We start from the raw sequence: 18,623 nt of genomic DNA, 5'->3' as shown, positions 1-18,623 counted from the left end.
AATCTGGAGGCAGATTGTTCAGTTATCAGGCTCCTCTTTGACTCTTTAGTAATTTTCAAGACCCGGCTTAAAACTTTTCTGTATGACAGAGTTTATAGTTAAAAAGTTAAAGTCCTCTACTCTTTAGCTATGCTGCTGTAGGCCTAGGCTGCTGGGGGGAGGACTGAGCTTCTCTCTCTCTCTTTCTCTCTCCCTCCCTCTGTCTCGCTTTCCTTTCCTCCCCCTTTGCATGCGCTGATAAGAACCATCCTTCTTAAAAAACACAGTTTCACCCAGTTCTAAGCATTTATACTACATTTACTAACTCATCGCCATCCCGTGTTCCTGCAACTCCTGCTAGTCCCATATTTCATGAATTATGTACTACAGCTCAACTCCATGAACTTCATGCAGCAACATGTTCCTGCCTACACCCCCCCCCCAATGCCTATCTCACTCACTCTTTCTCCCTCTCCCACTCTCAACCGAACTGGTCGAGGCAGATGGCCGCCCCCCTGAGCCTGGTTCTGCTCAAGGTTTCTGTCTCTTAAAGGAAGTTTTTCCTTGCCACTGTTGCCAAGTGCTTGCTCATCGGGGGATCTGTTGGGTCTCTTTAAATAAATTTATAAAGAGTTTGGTCCAGACCTGGTCTATATATAAAGTGCCTTGATGTAACTTTGTTATGATTTGGCGCTATTCAAATAAATCTGATTTGATTTGATTTGATTTGAACCCCCGATGAGCAAGCACTTGGCGACAGTGGCAAGGAAAAACTTCCTTCAAGAGGCAGAAACTTCGGGCAGAACCAGACTCGGGGGGGTGGCCATCTGCCCCGACTGATTGGGTTGAGAGTGGGTTAAGAGTGGGAGAGAGAAAGAGAAAGAGAGTGAGATAGGCATGGGGGGCGGGGGTATAGGCAGGAACATGTTGCTGCATGTAGTACAGAATCCATGAAGATATGGGACCAGCAGGTGTTGCAGGAACATGGGATGGCGATGAGTCACCACCTGCAGGATGAGGACAGGGAGAGAGAGAAGTGGAACTGGGAGAGACAGAGACTTTGGCAGAACATGGTTAGTAAATGCAGTATGAATGCATAGAACTGGGTGAAACTGTTTTTTAAGAAAGATGGTTCTTATCACCGCATGCAAGGGGGGAGGGAGAGCGAGTGAGAGGGAGGAAGAGAGAAAGAGGGAGGGGGGGGAGAGGGTGACAAGGAGAGACAGACAGCGAGAGAGAGAGAGAGAGAGAGAGAGAGAGAGAGAGAGAGAGAGAGAAGCACAGTTCTTCCCCCAGCAGCCTAAGCCTATAGCAGCATAGCTAAAGAGTAGATTAGTAGACTGTAACTTTTTAACCATAAGCTCTGTCATACAGAAAGTTTTAAGCATGGTCTTGAAAATTGCTAAAGAGTCCGCCCCCCGGACTGATACTGGAGGTTGGTTCCATCGAAGAGGAGCCTGATAACTGAACGATCTGCCTCCAGATTTACTCTTGGTGACTCGAAGAACCACAAGTAAACCTCCATCTAGAGAGCGGAGTGGCCTGCTAGGACAGTAAGGAACTATGAGCTCCCTGGGATATGATGGAGCTTGGCCATAAAGAGCTTTATATGTTAAAAGAAGGATTGTGAATTCTACTCTATATTTTACTGGCAGCCAATGAAGAGCAGCTAACACAGGAGAGATATGATCTCTTTTCCTAGTTCCTGTTATTATTCGTGCAGCAGCGTTCTGAATTAATTGAAGGCCTTTTAGAGATTTGTTTGGACCACCAGATAGTAATGAGTTACAGTAGTCCAGCCAAGAAGTTACAAATGCATGGAGCAGTTTTTCTGCATTATCTTGAGAAAGGATGTTTCAGATTTTCCTAATGTTTCTCAGGTAGAAGAAAGCTGCCCGACTAACTTGCTTTATGTAAGGGACAAGAGGCTATAACTGGTGTGTTTAGTGTTTCTCTGAGGAAGAAGAATATTGTCAACTGTCAGCATTGTACCTACAAAAGAATAGAGAGGTTGACTTTAACAAGTAATAGATTTGGGTGAGGAAAGTGAAAGCCACCGCTTGTTGGTGTTGACATGATGGCACCAGGCTGGTTGGCTTGCCATCTGTTGCTCTGCTTTATGTTTGCTGTATGTTTAGTGATTTACCTAATCTTTCAAGAGATTATTGTCAAACTCTGCTTGAGTCTGGAGGCTTCTTCGATCATCTTAAAAGTGCCTTGATGTAACTTTGTTATGATTTGGTGCTATATAAATAAATCTGATTTTGTTTGATTTTGATTCTAATACCCTTGAGAGAGAGGCTTGCATTTTGTGTAAATCTGTCATTGTACATTCCTGTTGTTGTGATCGGCAGCAACTTATTCGCAACTTGGAGTGAGCAGTACCATTTTCTGGCTTGGAGTCATCAGGTCATACTTGGGGGCCCTGAATTTCATCCCTGCCGCTTCACACTTGACATGCAACTTGCATTCCGGTAAGTCCAACAGATCGTCATCATAAATTTCAATTTAAAAAATTTACAAGCTGTCACAACAGGATCAGTTGTCAAAGATCAGAGCAGTAGCTGGAGACTTCACCTTGGCCTGAGATTTATCATTTCATGCAGGTTACAGGTTACAGGTCAATTCCTGTCAGAAGCATTTTTTCTACTGCAGCAATCAGTAGCTTAGATTCAGATTCAGACTAGGTTGCTTTATTGTCCATTAAAGTTTCATTTACATTTTCCTTTGGCACTGGTGAAAAAAAGAGACGAGTTTGCAATATAACAAAACCAAGCCAAACCATACACAAATATATAAACCACACACCACATTCACTATAAAACACAGAGCTGAACCAGAGAAATTCCCCAAAAAATTATTACAGGATGTACTGACGACTGAAATTGCTGGCTAATGGCAAAGGCCAACTGGCAGTCGCTTTTTTCCCTGACCATGTAGCCTCAGTATGAAAGATTGCTACCAATACACTATTGCCACAAAAGAAGAAGATAATAATGCATAAATAAATTATGTTATGAGCCTGTATCACCAGCAGCAGGCAGAAGTGCAAATCAAAACACTGTGATTAGACCACTCTCTTGATCATTGCTGGCTCGGCTGATCATTGTTTCCATTGATGGACAATGAACATCTAGCACCCTATTTGCTGCACATCAGAATCAAGAGAAAGAAAGGACACTCAGATTCACTATCACTTACTCTCACTCATTTTCATCCGCATCCAGGTCGCTGGGCTGCTGGAGCTAATCCCAGCTCACATCGGGTGAGGGGCAGGGTACACCCTGGACAGGTCACCAGTCCATCACAGGGCCAACACTCAAGGACATACAGAGACAAACAACTACTCATACTCGCACCTACGGTCAATTTAGAATTGCGAGTTCACCTATACATGGATGTCTTTGGACAGTGGGAGGAAACCGGAGTACCCAGAAGAAACCCACGCAGACACAGGGAATACAAGCTTCACAAGGATACAACATGATATTACGGTTGTTTTTAGTTTGCATGTAATTTTATTACTTCTTTTGTAACCACACCAGTATTCTGCAGCTAAGAGACCATATCAGAAGTATGCTATCAGTAAATGCTTGAACTTTCTGTGTAGGTTACCATTAGTTATGGCTGGGTACCTGATGGACTCAGTTTAAAAGCACAGTAAAATTATATGAGCATTGGCAAGGTATGAGCCCGCTGGGGGCTTAAACTACAGTTGAGCTTACTAATATTATTGAGTTTCAACGCTGAAGAAGGTAAAAAAAATCCAACTGTACAAAACAGTAATACAACTGTAGGGTAGTTATTCATGTAGAATCACAAATCACAAAAAGGGAAAGTACTGGCACCATTCCTGTACACAAAGGATTTTCAGAACCACTCCAAGTCCTATTATGTCCAGAAATATTTGAACGACACGACAATTATGACATGTATCAGGAGTGATGAGGATGGCAAGTACAGGGAGCAGGTGAGGGTCTTCAGTCAGTGGAATGCTAGAAACCACCTATTACTAGACACCTCCAAGACTAGGGAAATGGTCTTTGAGCTCCATTGGTGTAAATCCCGATTTCCCTCTTTCTGGTCAGCATCAAGTTTGTGGATATTGAAGTGATTGAAACATACTGGTACCTGGGCATCAATACTGATGGCAGACTTAACTGGTCGGTGAATACGGACACAGGAAGGGCAGAGCTGGCTCCACTTTTTTTCACAGACTGAGGTCATTTAATTTGTGTGGGGATGCTGTAGATGTTGTATAAGTTGGTGGAGGAGAACACTCAGCTCTTTGCTGCAGTCTCCTGAAATGTTAGCTTGCTTGAAAAAGACAGGAAGCAGTGGGATAAGCTTCCTAGGAAAGGGAGGTCAGGGAGGTAGAAGCCTGGACCCTTTTGGGACTGTTAGGTAGGGACACTCCAACACATTGCATCTTGGTCGGACAGAAAAGCAGTCGGAATGACTACTTGATATCAATTCACCGCAGGATGGAGCAGAAGATCATTCATCCCCAATGCCATCACAAACTATAGCTCCTTATCTGGGTGAGGAAGCACACGACCCGCTCACCACTATCGTAGCCACTCGTAACACACTTATATTTATATTTGGATATTATAATTACAGTACAGCTTTGAATGTAGTTATCTTTTTTAATGTTGAAATGTGATTGTGAGTTTCTGTTTTCAAGTGGAAGTTTTTCAAGTGTATAAGCTGCTGGATGCAGTAATTTCCTTACAAAGAGAAGTATCTAGCTACAGTAGGTACATTTCAATGCTTTTTTTTTTATTTTTTATTTTATTTAGCAATTTTTTCTTTTGCATTCTTGTCTATGTGTATATTCTTTTCTGACTTTGAAATGAGACTATGTCCTTCCTTACCCTGTCAAAAATATAAGGGTTTAATTTATCTGTTCATGCTGTGCAAAAATAATTTATATATACATAAAAAGGTAGCAGAAAATTACTCGGACCAGCTCTGCATGTGGCCTCATTTGAGCTCAGTTGTAATCTTCTGCATTGACATTGATTAATTTTCAACAAGAATATCGTAAGTACATATATGATTGTGATTCAAAACAAACATTATCCTCGTGAAATTTTCATATAAGGTTTCAGCATACTAAGTATAGTGTAAAAATATTTAGCAATGTTTAATTTCAGAATTAGACTTGTTCCATTGCTAAATATATACATATTGAGAGAGTAAATGTTGTTTCCTTGACTTAATAACATTTCAGTTTCATAAAGACTGTGCCAATGGTGCCAGAATTTATACAAAGCCACATGTTTACACCAAAAAACCATAACATGATGACCACCTTCTTCATCTTCTGTAGATCCCTCCTTTGACAGCCTGGACCTATCAAGGCATTGACTCCACGAGATCTGGAGTCTGGCAGCAAGAAATATGCAGCAAACTCTTTAAATACTGCAATTTATGATGTCAGACATATGCTAATCAGACTTTTTTGTTTAGCACATCCCACAGATGCTGTAATAGATGAAAATCTTGGGACCTTCTTGCCAATGGTGTCAACATTGTACTGCTAAAAGAGACATTTCAATCCATCTTCTCCCACTTTTACATTTCCGGGACGCAAGGCTGGTGGAACCAATCCCAGCTCACTCTGGGCAAGGGTACACCCAAGACAGGTTGCCAGTCCATTGCAGAGCCAACATACAGAGACACAGAGAAAAACAACTACTCACACTCACACTCAAAGGACTTAGACTTGGACTTAGACTTCCTTTATTGTCATTACTCAAATTACACAGCAGTGCATTTGGGGAATTCAATTCCGTTGTATTAGCTTTCATTTTTTTGTGTATAATTTTTTTTAGTAAGGTTAAAATAGCCTCCACTCCACCAGACCGTGCTACTGTAAGTGTTTTTGGAGAATGGCCTTGAGCATTTTGTATCAATTGAAATTGTTTTGTTTTTTTGGTCATAGCTTTCTTGAAGTTCTCAGTTTCGCCAATGAAGATGTCAAGGTTTTTGACAAAATGGGAACTCGGGCTGGTGCGCTATGTTAGAAAAGATTTCTGCATCCACCTAACACTGGCATACTAACCATCAAGTTTGATGACGGTATGCGGTTGCTCTCTATAATCCATGGAATGTAATGATGAATTGCACTTTTTTATTGGTAAAAAATTTGGTTTTGACTTTGTATTCCTTCTCACTGAAAATCATTGACTTGTAAATATAAAACCAAGAGATTGTTTTATTAAAGCAATCTTAAAGTTATATATTGTTATTCAACCCTAGATAATATTCTGTCATCTAGCACCATACTGATAGATTCCAACCAAGATCTTTGCCACTAACAATGAAGTTTTCTGTAAAGGAGAGTTTTGCAGACCTCATTTGTCTGCATTTGTTGTGAAAAACACCTGTCCACAAACATTGCACTTGCATATCTTATTCAGTGACCTATTGGGAAAGCTTTGGTTTGACTTGGTTTGCTCTTTCCAGGTGATGGTAAGGTTTGCTCTGAAAAATTATTCTGTGTAGCATTTTAAATGCACTTTAAAGACATTTTCATGGCTGTGAGTGTACATGTGTTAACATGTACCAAGAGATTTTCTCCCGAGTTCAACAGAAAATATGTCTTTACACTGGAGATTGTGATAACATTCAAGCTTTAACATGTTATTTGATGTTTACTTTTAATGCCAATATTTCATGTTTACTTGGAATAAACGTATTAAGGCATAGATATAATAGTGTGGTTGTGTGTTTTTTTTCCCCTGCAAACATTAAGTTGTGTGTCTTATCACTGGGACTGCACAAGTAGATCATATCTGACACTGGTAGAAGTCAGTTGAAAATCAACACTCTTTGGAGTAATTTCTTAATCAATATAGTGTTAAGTAGGTTTAACACTGGGAAAGTTATTTCTTAACACTTAACTCCTCCATGTTGAATGTAAATAACACTATGGGTTTTTACTATGGGATTTTTCACTATGGGATTCACTATGGGATTTTATGTATTCTTACATAGTGTAAAACTTGATTGACACTTCTCAGTGTAGTGTAGAGTAAAATATTAACTCTAGCCAGAGTAAAATTGACTCTGGAAATTAAACGCTGCATTCAGTGTAAATTCAGATAGGGACCATATGTTCACTGAGGAACTGTTAAAATTAACTCTTTAAGTTTTATATTTACACTGGCGATTTTACTGTGTAGACTTCGAAATTTTCAAACTCTGAATTAAAGAGGAGAGGGACCATCCCCCTTGCTATTGTAAGAGTGAATTTCTATTTTTTTGGTAAACGTTATAGTTCTCCTTGTTTTATTGTACACTGGAGCATTATTTAAGTATCTCCTGGTTTTTTTTATGGCATGTGTTTGTGTCAGCTGCTTGGCAGTGCTGTTGAGAAAGTGGGTAATGTGAAGGTCAGATTTAGGCAGAGGAGGAAGAGAGAGAACAAGGAGGGAGGAGAAATGTATGGCTGTACGTGACCTGTGTTCAGAGACATAGGTCATAAATGTTATGAGCAGAACCCAGTACATTGTTGGACACATTAATTCCTGCACACACACCCACATCATTAACACGGTCAACACTCATGTCAAAATCCTCCATCTCTGATGGTATGAGGGGGAAATAGTACCTATAGCATGAACAGCTGGCACTGTCTATGTTCTATGTTCTACATCTAAGTTTTTTCAGGTCTTGGTGTGACATCTTTACTATGTCTGTTTGCAAGAAGACTTCACATATCTCAACAAGACAATGTTAAGAGACACCAGAGAGTTTAACTAAAAAGTTGAAGAGATAAATATTTACCAATCTTCAAGTTTTATAGATATATTTAAAAAATATAGTGTCATAGATGGAGTTTTCTGTGATTGCCTTAATTTTTGACAAGGTTCACCTTAGCCTCTTCTGGAGACGTAGTTGCTCAGAGGACTTAAAGGCATTCACGGAACACATCAACACAATGGACAAAATCATCAAGTTCACTGGAAAAGATGTTAAAGAGAACCATTTGCCCTTTTTGGATTGTGATGTCCACTTTGGTGAGGAAAGGAGCCTCCACATTGGGGTATATAGGAAACTTACACACACAGACCAATACCTTCTCTTTGACTCGTACCACCCATTGGAGCACAAACTGGGAGTTGTCAGAACCCTGCAACACAGGACCAATAATGTACCAACCACCACTCGGGACCAAGAGAAAGAATGTAAACATTTAAGGGGAGCTCTGAAAACTTGTGGCTATCCGAGTTGGACCTTTGGCAAAACAAGAATACACGCCAAAAAGAATGCCAGCACAGAGGGTGCTGAGGAAGGGAACAACAAACGCAGAAACATAGTAATTCCATATGTGTCTGGGGTATCGGAGAATCCCAGGTAGATCTTAAACACCATTTTTCACCAACACCACACTATTTTTCCAACATGGAAAAACCTCTAAACAGGGGAGGGGGTCTGCGACACCACCTATCTCCCATCTACAATGCTGCCCTGTCAACCATACCCAGGAGAATTAGAAAACTCAGCCTCCAACAACGGCTGCCCAAAACTGACCTCATGTGACTCCAATGACCATAACAACAGTTTTTCACCAGTGGCTTCACATAACGATGGCCGTTCGCTTCACATGACTAACAATGGTCAGTGAAACTCCACTAACGGAAAATTGTCACAAGGAGCTTCGTGAACACTCCCACAGAAGTTAAGTACCTGGGTCCAACTCCACTGTTTATCAGACTAGGGAGGACTAGTCAGACCGATGCGTTACAAACTGATGAAGCCCCTTGGATAAGAGGCGGAATGTCTTCTTAAACAAATCAAAGACATATTCAGAGGACATAGTCTAGTAAACAGCTAAAACTGTAGATAGTTGTTGAGATATCCATTTAATGAATGCTCAGAGACTCACTACAGAGAAACCAACTTCAAATACATAAACATCTGTTGTTACCTACAGCCAGCATCTGTCTATAATCAACAACCTGGATGATGTCAGAAAACTTTGATAAAAATATCTGCTCTTACTCCACTGCATGACCATCAGTCCTCACTGCATGGCAAAATAGAGCAGCTGAGAAGATTAAAGAACAAAACAAAAACTGACCAGAATGTTGAATAATGTTGATTTTTCCGATTCTCGTGATGATTCTAAGGATAGAATGGACCAAAATATAAATGAGCTGGGATTCAATTGATTCATAACTTTAGGTTACTTCACTGATAGAACAATTTACCATCAAATTCATAAAATGATCACACACATCTGAGGCGTTCATATAAAAAACTTGTCTTCGCCTTGATGTATATCATTGGCCACATGGTTGGATTTTGCATAGGGGGTGCTGGATTAGTTTAGGGAACAAAGCTCAACCACAGGTAAGCAATAGTGAAGCTCTTCTATTATTACAGCAGCATTCTCTGACTTGCCCGAGTACATTGTATACTGGCAATTGTGCAGTGCTGTTATCAGCTCTTATCCTTTTCTCTATTCAAATGTCTTCCTCTTATACAGTACAGGCCAAAAGCATGGACGCACCTTCTCATTCAAATGAATAGGAAAGTCTGTCTAAACCTTTGGTCTGTACTGTATTTGCAACAGAGAAACCGCATAGTGGAAAAAAGGTCTGCGTTTCTCTGGGTGACAGTATGGACAATGTCGTAAAACATGTAAGTGGTGTTTTACATTACACATTTGTTTGACGTGAAGAGCTGAAAATTTGTGTTAGAGTAGCCCTGAAAGTAAAAACTTCCCCAAGCTGTAGTAGATTTTCTTAATGTTGTTCACTTTGACAACATAATTAATTTACACAACAGTAAATCAGCAATATAAGCTAAGCTTTGGTTAGCCACTATGCTACACCAGTAACCCGATAAACTCCAACATCCCAGATTGACCACAATCATTTGGTTTTAAGTCGGTGTGTCATTTGCAAGTTTATTACATTGTGCAGAAACACTATGGCGCTACTTTCACTTGATTGTTGATTGTTTATAGAAGACTGAGGGAATAAAAGCCATGATTAAGGTTATTATGATCGAAGAACAGAATAATGCATAATGGCTGAATAGTTACAAACATCTCCGACAGCAATGAATGATGGCCATTTTTCTTTACATTTGGCTAAGAAACTCAAACACTCGGGATATGCTGATTCTTTACTCTATGTAATCTTTGATTGTCATAAGGCTCAATGGAAATTATGATATTAACTGAGACTTGCGAGATCTGGTCTGGAACTGAGAAGTCAGGATTTAAGACAGGAAAACTCCACATGCACATACAAGTTGTAGACTACAGGTTGCCAATGATTGAAGTAACTTCAGTGACCCTTGTAAGTTTTTCTCTCTTTCCTTTCTTTAATGCAAAGCCAAACATTGCATTAAAAGCTACCATTCAAACTGGCAAAAGTAATAATGCATAATTGATATAATGCAAAATAATTGTACCCCCCAGAAAAGATTGAAAATAATTTGACCATAGCGACATGTTAACTAATGTGTGTACTGTAATTAGCCTCACTGGTGTCTTCAAACTTGTAATTAGTCAGTCTGCCTATTTAAAGGGTGAAAAGTAGTCACTGTGTTCTGTGGCATCATAGCTTGATGCTCCCGTGACTACTGTTCCACAGTAATTTAAGAAAGAAAATAGTGATGTGTCGTTAACGAACAATCCACATCTGAGAGCTGGCTCTTTGAAGTGAAAAACAGGAGCTGACTCTTAATTGGGAGTTGATTTTTTCCCCCTACCTCTTTTTTTCTGTTAAAGCAGCACATAATTGGTCAAGATGTGTGGTGGTGTCTGTATGCCCATGGTTAGCAAAAGGGGTTAGACAAACAGACAAACAGCACAGTGAGCACACAAACGAGAGAGAGTGACGAGAGAGGCTGGGTTAGGGTTAGGGAAAGACAACATGCTGGAAAGGTGAGAGTGCAGACACATTCAGCTGGTGGGACCCTAAGGGGTTCAGTCCACCCACATCTTACACATGTGATGGCACAGAGACTGTGCATTGTACCAACATCTGTCCCAAACATCCAAAACACAGCAGAAGATAACAGAGAGAAGAAAGAGGATCAACCACTCAAAACTGAGCATCTGTTTTTTTCTTAATACGTATCTCCACTGAAGACTCTAAAACTGCTACTTAGAAGCTGCCCTTTTTTCTTTTTGCTGTACACATTTTTAAATTATATTCTGTTGTGTGATTCTTTGTACTTATCTCAATTCAAGTTCATTGTTTCAATGTAAATACTGACAACTTTATAATTAATAGACATTTAATCAGACATTGGAAATTTTTTTCTAATTGCTGGGATAACAGTAGCTCAGTGGGTTGGGGCCATTGTTGGGAACCAGAGGGTTGCCGGTTCACATCCCATCTGGCCAAAGAAAAGTAAAGGGTGGACTGGTGTATGGAGAGGTGCCAGTCCACCTCTAGGGGACTGCCGAGGTGCCCTTGAGCAAGGCACTGTTCCCTAATTGCTCCAAGGACTGAGCTATAGTGGCGCCTTCACTTCACTTTGGAAGAAACAGTGCCGCCTCTTGCATGTACATGGTGTGGGGCCCTGTGTGTGTGTGGTTGTCTGTACACATCTATCTCAGAGTGTAAATTGAGAAAAAAAAAATGTTGTGTGTGCATTGATTCTCTCAGTGTGTATAACAATGACAATGAAGCTCTCTCCTTCTCAATTGAGATGGATCTGGGCTTTTTTACGTAGATTACTTAATTTAATACAGTATGTTTAGCATTATGCTCCAATTTCAGTTAAGTGTATAAGTAAAGCCATATAAATAATAAACAATTGGTATTATTTAGGTTTATTACATGAGTGATTAATCTTGCACATAATTTTACACAATTTTTGTAATGAATAACTTTACGTGACAAAAGATCTAAGGAGCCACTGGTTAGCTGGAAGAGAATGTTCTTATTAGTGAGCTGAGCCAAAAGATCCGTCTCTCTAAAAAGAGCTGGAATTCCATTCACCAAAGGTAAACATAGCCGAAAGAGGAAATTTGATGACAAATTGAAGAGTGGTATAATACAAATAGTAACCAAAGAGCCCAGAACAACTTCCCAATAGATTAGAGGTGAACCGCAAGATCAAGGTACAGCAGTGACAAATCGCACCATCCATTGCTGTTTGAGCCAAAGTGAACTTAATGCAAAATGACAGAGGAAGACTCCACCGATGAAAGCCAATCATAAAAAAGCAAGAGTGGAAGGTTTTGCCAAAATGCAAATTGACAAGCCACAGAGTTTCTGAGAGAATGTCCTTTGGACAGATGAGACAAAACAGGAGCTGTTTGGCAACTCACATCGGGTCTGTCTTCACAGAAAAATGAAGCCCACAAAAAAATAACACTGTACCTACTGTGAAACAGGGAGGAGCTTCAGTTGTGGTCTGGGGCTGCTAAGCAACATCTGGCACAGGCTTTGAATCGTGCAGGATACAATGAAATTTAAAGCTTATCATAGCATTCTGGAGCAAACAACAATTTTCTCCATGATATAATATGAACAGCTACACCACTTATATAACACATTAAAAAACAACACCAAAATATCCAACCAGAGCATTGGAATCATGTTTTTAGTAGCCACCCCTCCCCGTCACAGATGCCATGTCTCTGGGCTCATTAGGAAAAGGACCAAGAGCAATTTTCAAGACCAGGCTTAAAACCTTTCTGTATGACAGAGCATATAGTTAAAAAGTTAATATTCATCTACTCTGTAGCTATGCTGCCATAGGCTTCGACTGCTGGGGGAAGGACTGAGGATCTGTTGGGTCTCTTTAAATCATTTAATAAAGAGTTTAGTGTAGACATGCTCTATATGTAAAGTGCCCTGATGTAACTTTGTTATGATTTGGTGCTGTATAAATAAATCTGATCTGATTAGATTTTATTTGATTTGACCATTCAGACTAGTTACCATTATTGTACCTCGAATACACCCTATGTAGCTAAGTACATAGGGAACACTTGTAATTCCAAGAGGATGATTCCAAATTCCCAACATTTTATGAAATTAGCCCCTTGTTTATAATTCTCACTCACTCATCGTCATCCGCTTTTCTCTGTATCCAGGTCGCGGGAGCCAATCCCAGCTCACATTGGGCGGGGTACACCCTGGACAGGTTGCCATCGCAGGGCCAACACACAAGTGTTGTATGCCCATGTTGAGCAAAAGGGGTTAGACAAACAGACACACAGCACAGTGAGCACACAAACAGGAGGGCGACGAGAGAGGCTGGGTTAGGGTTAGGGAAAGACAACATGCTGGAAAGGTGAGAGTGCAGACACATTCAGCTGGTGGTACCCCAAGGGGTTCAATCCACCCAAATCTTACACGTGATGGCACGGAGACTGTGCATTGTACCAACATCTGTTGGTACAGAGACAAACAACCACAACAACAACTCACATGGTCAATTTAACGTCGCCAGTTAACCTATACATGCATGTCTTTGGATGGTGGGAGGAAACCGGAGTACCTGGAGGAAACCCACGCAGAGAACATGCAAACATGCAAACTCTGCACAGAAAGGACCGGGAACCGAACCCACAACCTTCTTATTTTATCGCTATCTTATCTATAGCGCTAACCACTAAGCCGCCGTGCTGCCACTTGTTTATAACTGTATAATAAATATCAAGCAGATGCTGAATCAAGTGGAGTTGTTCATTTAAATATAGCACATGGAATAAAAATGTAGGTATGATGCGAATTAGTGACTTTAACTGTTCTTATTTCTCTTATTCACTCCCCCTGGGAGTGTGCTCCAGTAAATGAAGTAACTGAAGAGTGTCACACTTCCACTGCTAGAGGTGGAGCAGTTGTAGCCTGAACTATCCAACAAGTGTAAGAACACTGACCTAGATGTTCAAAACGGAGAGCACATTACCTTAAGTGTTCCTATTCATAATGCTGCTGGGGGTAAGGATGGCATTTGGGATGTTATCACAGCAGGGTTTTCACTTAAGCTATCAACAGCAGTAAACAATTTTTTCTTAAGACCCAAATGAACAGCCTATCATAAGATACACATAGCTGAAGCCTCAAGCTTCTGAATTGCAAAATTTAGTTTCAGTATTTGCTCAAATTTCAACACATTATTTCACAGTGTCATAGTCCAGTCCTACAGTATTTGTGAAATTTCATAAGATGGTTCCTGCCAGAGAAACTTCGACATAGTTACACTGCTTCTGCACTGACTATGTTTTTGAAAATTATTGTTTGAACAAGACCTCTGTTTCATCATCTTCCTACTGCTACAGTCAGCGGAAGAAAATAACACTATATTTGCTCTCCAAATGAAGTTTGGATCTGAAGTACAATCTGAAATGCCTGGCAGATGTGGGGGAGAGCTGACGGACACCCTGGGGGTTGTGGGTCCAGCCACAATTCTGAGGCCATAATCAATCTGTGCTCTGACCACAGAAAACAGAGGGGACTACCCGGACTTCTGACTCATGTGTCATAAAAAGTTTGCATAAGGATATGCCATGTGTGGACAACCACATATACAGAATTCCATCTACTAATGCTTCTTCAAACACAATGCACAAACACACAGTTCCAAATCCCAGGTATCAACAACACACAGAGAAGATATCTAAACTTCCCCACTGGATACACCAGAGAAGAATGGCATGACTCACATATGCATGTATACAAACACAGACATGTATATCTCACATGCACACATAGTTCAGGACTCAGGTCAAATTGGACCCAATGTATGGAGGTCAATTAAGTTGTAAATTTTTCATCAAATTAAAAAGAAGATGGATTTTCTTCTTTCCCCATCTCCACTCACCTCATACATTCCAGTTCTTCACATTTCTCTTCCTGGCTCGCGCTTTCTCTCTCCATCACTTTTGTCTCCTCCCTGTCCCAAGGGGACCACCTCTCCACCTCTCCTCTACTGACATTTTTTTATACTTTTCATAATGCTAACTTCTCTAGCCTAATTGCTCTTCATAGACGTCATCTGTCACTGGAGGTCAGTACTGATTAAAGAAACCCCCCCCGCTCTACTCTGGGCTTGTTGATAACTAGCTTCATGAGACATCTTATCAGGACTATGATTGTCTGGGTAAGTGGAGCCAGACAGCAATAAGAGTTACCGGGCATATTAATCCAGCTTTGTGATATTGGCCCCTGGTCAGTAAAGTTTTGCAATTGATGAGTATCCTAGCCTATGCATTATTCCAAAATCATGTGATCTATTCGTTGAACTTTATATGAACAATTGAATCTTCACACTGTAATTTGTTGCTACTGTAAAAAAACAGCTGAGAATTGTCTCATAAGCATTGTACTGTTGTAATAGTAAAAGTATGAGATGATATCCTGTCTAGACCTGAAACCATAAATTATATAGTGAGTCATCTCGCCCATGAGTGTGTGTGAGTGGTTGTTTGTTTCTGTATGACTCTGTGTGTTTTGCAATGGACTGGCAACCTGTCCAGGGTGTACTCCCACCTTGTGTAGACTAGAAAATTGGCTAGGATTGGCTCCAGCATCCCCTATGACTCTGACGGACAAGTGGGAGAAAATTAGTGAGAGCTGTATGCAGTAGGAGGCTATCTTATAGAGCTAACAGCTACGTGGAGATGAACTGGTCCAAAATGAAGGAAACTGCCAATCACTTCTATTCATTTCCCCCAAAAATAAACTTTCCAAGCACATTGATTCACTGTCGGTCAAAGTTCACTGTGTATAAAATTATTTGAGGAACTGATATAGAGAGCCAGAATATACTGAGAGCACCCAAGCAGGCACGGGTGAACCAAGTCCACACAGAAAGGGAGGCCAGGCCTGGAAAACAAACCAAGAGCCTTCTAGCCCTGATGCAACTCCACTAACCAACACCCACACAATTTCCCTTTCAGGTATATGCACTTGGCACTAAGAGCTGATACAATATTTTACACTGAGAGACAGAGGTTTGAGTAATGGATGAACATTTGTTGACTACCGAGACACTCAGTAATACACGTCAATACACATCTAAGAGCATGCATTTGCGTGTCCTAAGCCTAACCCAACCCTAGCCTTTCAACTCAAGGCCGTAAGAAACCTAAATTTGAAACCTGAATTTTACTATGATCCAATTAAAAGGGTAAATCGTCTGTGTCATTGTAGGTCTTTTAAATCCCACTGGCTGCAAAAGTGAACTCTGTTATTAAATGTCCCACCACTACCCAAAAAAAAAGAAAAGAAAAGAAAAGACACACAAACATGCACACCTGCATGCACAGATAAGGCGTCAGCCACTGCTGCCTCAAATATGTTTGCACACTCGGTTGACTGCACTTCCTCATTGAATAACTTGAACAATTTATTTTGATGTGCCACTGAATCTGAGTGGGAATTTAGATTAAGATAAAAAAAAGAAATATCAGAACAAGACCTGAAAGCCTGAAAGAGGAGAGAGGGGAAGGTCAGTGGAGGGTGACACAGACCGATATATGAACCTTTCACTCAACACTACAGTGTCACTATAAGCTGGACAATCATTAACAGGGCCAATGAACACAGCAGGCTGTGCAGCAGAACAGACTACCTTTGTGTTGAACTGCTAGAAAAGCAGCAGGGGCTCTGCAGAGACCAGGGACAGTCTGCTGCAGCTACAAAAAAAAACCTAGACAAAACTAGAAAAAAAGGACACTTGTTAAAATATGCTGGAAATGTTCAAACTGCTAGAACACAACCATGTGAATAGTTGATTTTGATGAAAAGCAGCACTGGGTTTACATGCTGTATGAGGACTTTCTCACTTTGGTCTCAAGCAAACCTCCATGTGCAGGGACTGCTGACCAGTCATCTGCCATTTTCTTCCTGAGTTCTGTGGGAACTCGCTTTGTGTGTTGTGTTACACAACACATGTTCTTATAGCCCTGACCACAGAGCAGGTTCACTGTGCTGCCTCTTTTCCTTTAAAAGTTTGTAGGCTTCTAAAAACACCACTACACTACATTATTTTGCATTGGTTACATTGGTTATGCAGCAAATAGTAAAACAAAAAACGTTATCCTGAAGATATCATCACAGTCTTAAGTATAAGTTTGTTACTGAATTTATCATACAAAATTCTCCAATGACAGAGCAAATCCAACTACATCAGTCTTCCTACTAACACTGACCAAGTGTTAGTAGGAACACTTACTAACAATTACTTCACACTGTCAGCAATTCAACAAGGGTTTCTATTTTTCCAGAATATATTTAATCACCTATTTCATCTTCAAGATATCTTTTTGTGAATAACTACACTCATATCTATTTATACCCACAAATACGAAATCAATGCATCTAAAAAAATTTTTCAGATTATAGAAAATAATAAATGGAAAAACATGCAGAACTCTTAGAAAATAGTAATAAAAAGATGTGTGACAATACATCCCATTGTATTGCAATACAAATGGGGAGAAGTTCTGTAACTTATGAAAGACTATAATAATATGTTTTTGTTGTTTATAATGTTAAGATAAATAATGCCCTCTGAAGGAAAATCCTCTGCAATAGACTCAGACTCTTTTGTACTAATCAGTTGAACCACTCCTTGGTTTACAGGTGGTGCTGCTTAAAACCACATTGGGAAAGAAGGGTTCTGAGATTCAGTTTTAAAGAGCATCAGAATCTCATGCTTTGATACTGTTTAAATTAACACACAGTACAAACTTTCAGATTTTCCAGTCTAAGCCCAAAAGTTTGTTTTAAAAGTTTTAAATATATCTGTGACCATTCAGATTTGTTTTTGAGATTCAAAGACAAGTATTATTAGTTCATAATTTTCATGTTTTATGTCTTTTGCTACAAATGGGGCACATAATAGTATTTAAAAAATCCACCTATTACAGTTCAGCATAGACCAGCATTGAAATATATTTATTTTAAATATTTGATAAAGTTTTTTTTTTGTTTGTTTGTTTGTTTGATTAAGAATAGTTATATTTTCCATTGTATCATCAAATATACTTTGAGCTTCCAAGTAAACCAGTGACAATAAAAAGGTACGAATTGGAACATGCAATTAGTCTTGAGGGAGTCTGTAACAGCGTATCTGACTTACTGAATTTCAGATCCTCTTAGCTCCAGGACAAAGTGAGAGAGACCAGAATCAGGACCTGATGTAATAAAGTCTAACAAGAGGGGATTTCTTTGAAAGGCTTCAGAGAGACTTCACTCAACAGCTTCGGCTCACAGGAATAATTTACATGCTTTTTCAGATCAAGCTAACACATCTGACCCACCTGAGACGCAGAGAACCAGCAGAACCATCAGAAGCATCGTCGTGTTGTTGGTGCTCTGACACTGGATGAAGTGGTGGTGGTGGTGGGGGGGGTGGGGTGGAGGGGGCGGCGAGATGTGTGACCTGGTGCGTCCTCGGTCTGTCCAGCCCCTGTGCGTCCGCAGACAGACGCTCCGTCCACGGCTACATTCACCAGGCGGACGCCAATTACTAGCCGCCAAAGGTAAAGTCCCTCAAGTTTCAGTCCTAGACAAGGCAGCTTCTTAGTGTGTTTCTGAATGTGTGACTGCGTGTGTGTCTGCGAGTGTTTGAGTCGGAGAAATCAAAAGGAAATGTCAAGCTTCAATGGTCTACAGCTCTGCCGCGGACTGTAGTCATGACGCGGC

General features: G+C 40.3%; 1 protein-coding gene across 1 annotated transcript in view; it reads right to left on the bottom strand.

Annotated features, from left to right (window-relative positions):
* The window catches only part of LOC115049932 (GDNF family receptor alpha-4-like), a 35,627-nt gene extending 17,219 nt beyond the window's left edge, over positions 1-18,408 (bottom strand). Inside the window, exon 1 of the mRNA XM_029512571.1 lies at positions 18,239-18,408. Coding sequence (XP_029368431.1) covers positions 18,239-18,275 — 37 coding nt within the window. The 5' untranslated portion in view covers positions 18,276-18,408. The remainder of the gene's footprint in view (positions 1-18,238) is intronic.
* Positions 18,409-18,623: the final 215 nt, after the last annotated feature.

This window comes from Echeneis naucrates, chromosome 10, assembly GCF_900963305.1.
Source record: "Echeneis naucrates chromosome 10, fEcheNa1.1, whole genome shotgun sequence".
Taxonomy (NCBI): domain Eukaryota; kingdom Metazoa; phylum Chordata; class Actinopteri; order Carangiformes; family Echeneidae; genus Echeneis; species Echeneis naucrates.
Note: the sequence above shows the minus strand (reverse complement) of the source record. Positions and strands in the feature narration are given on the sequence as shown.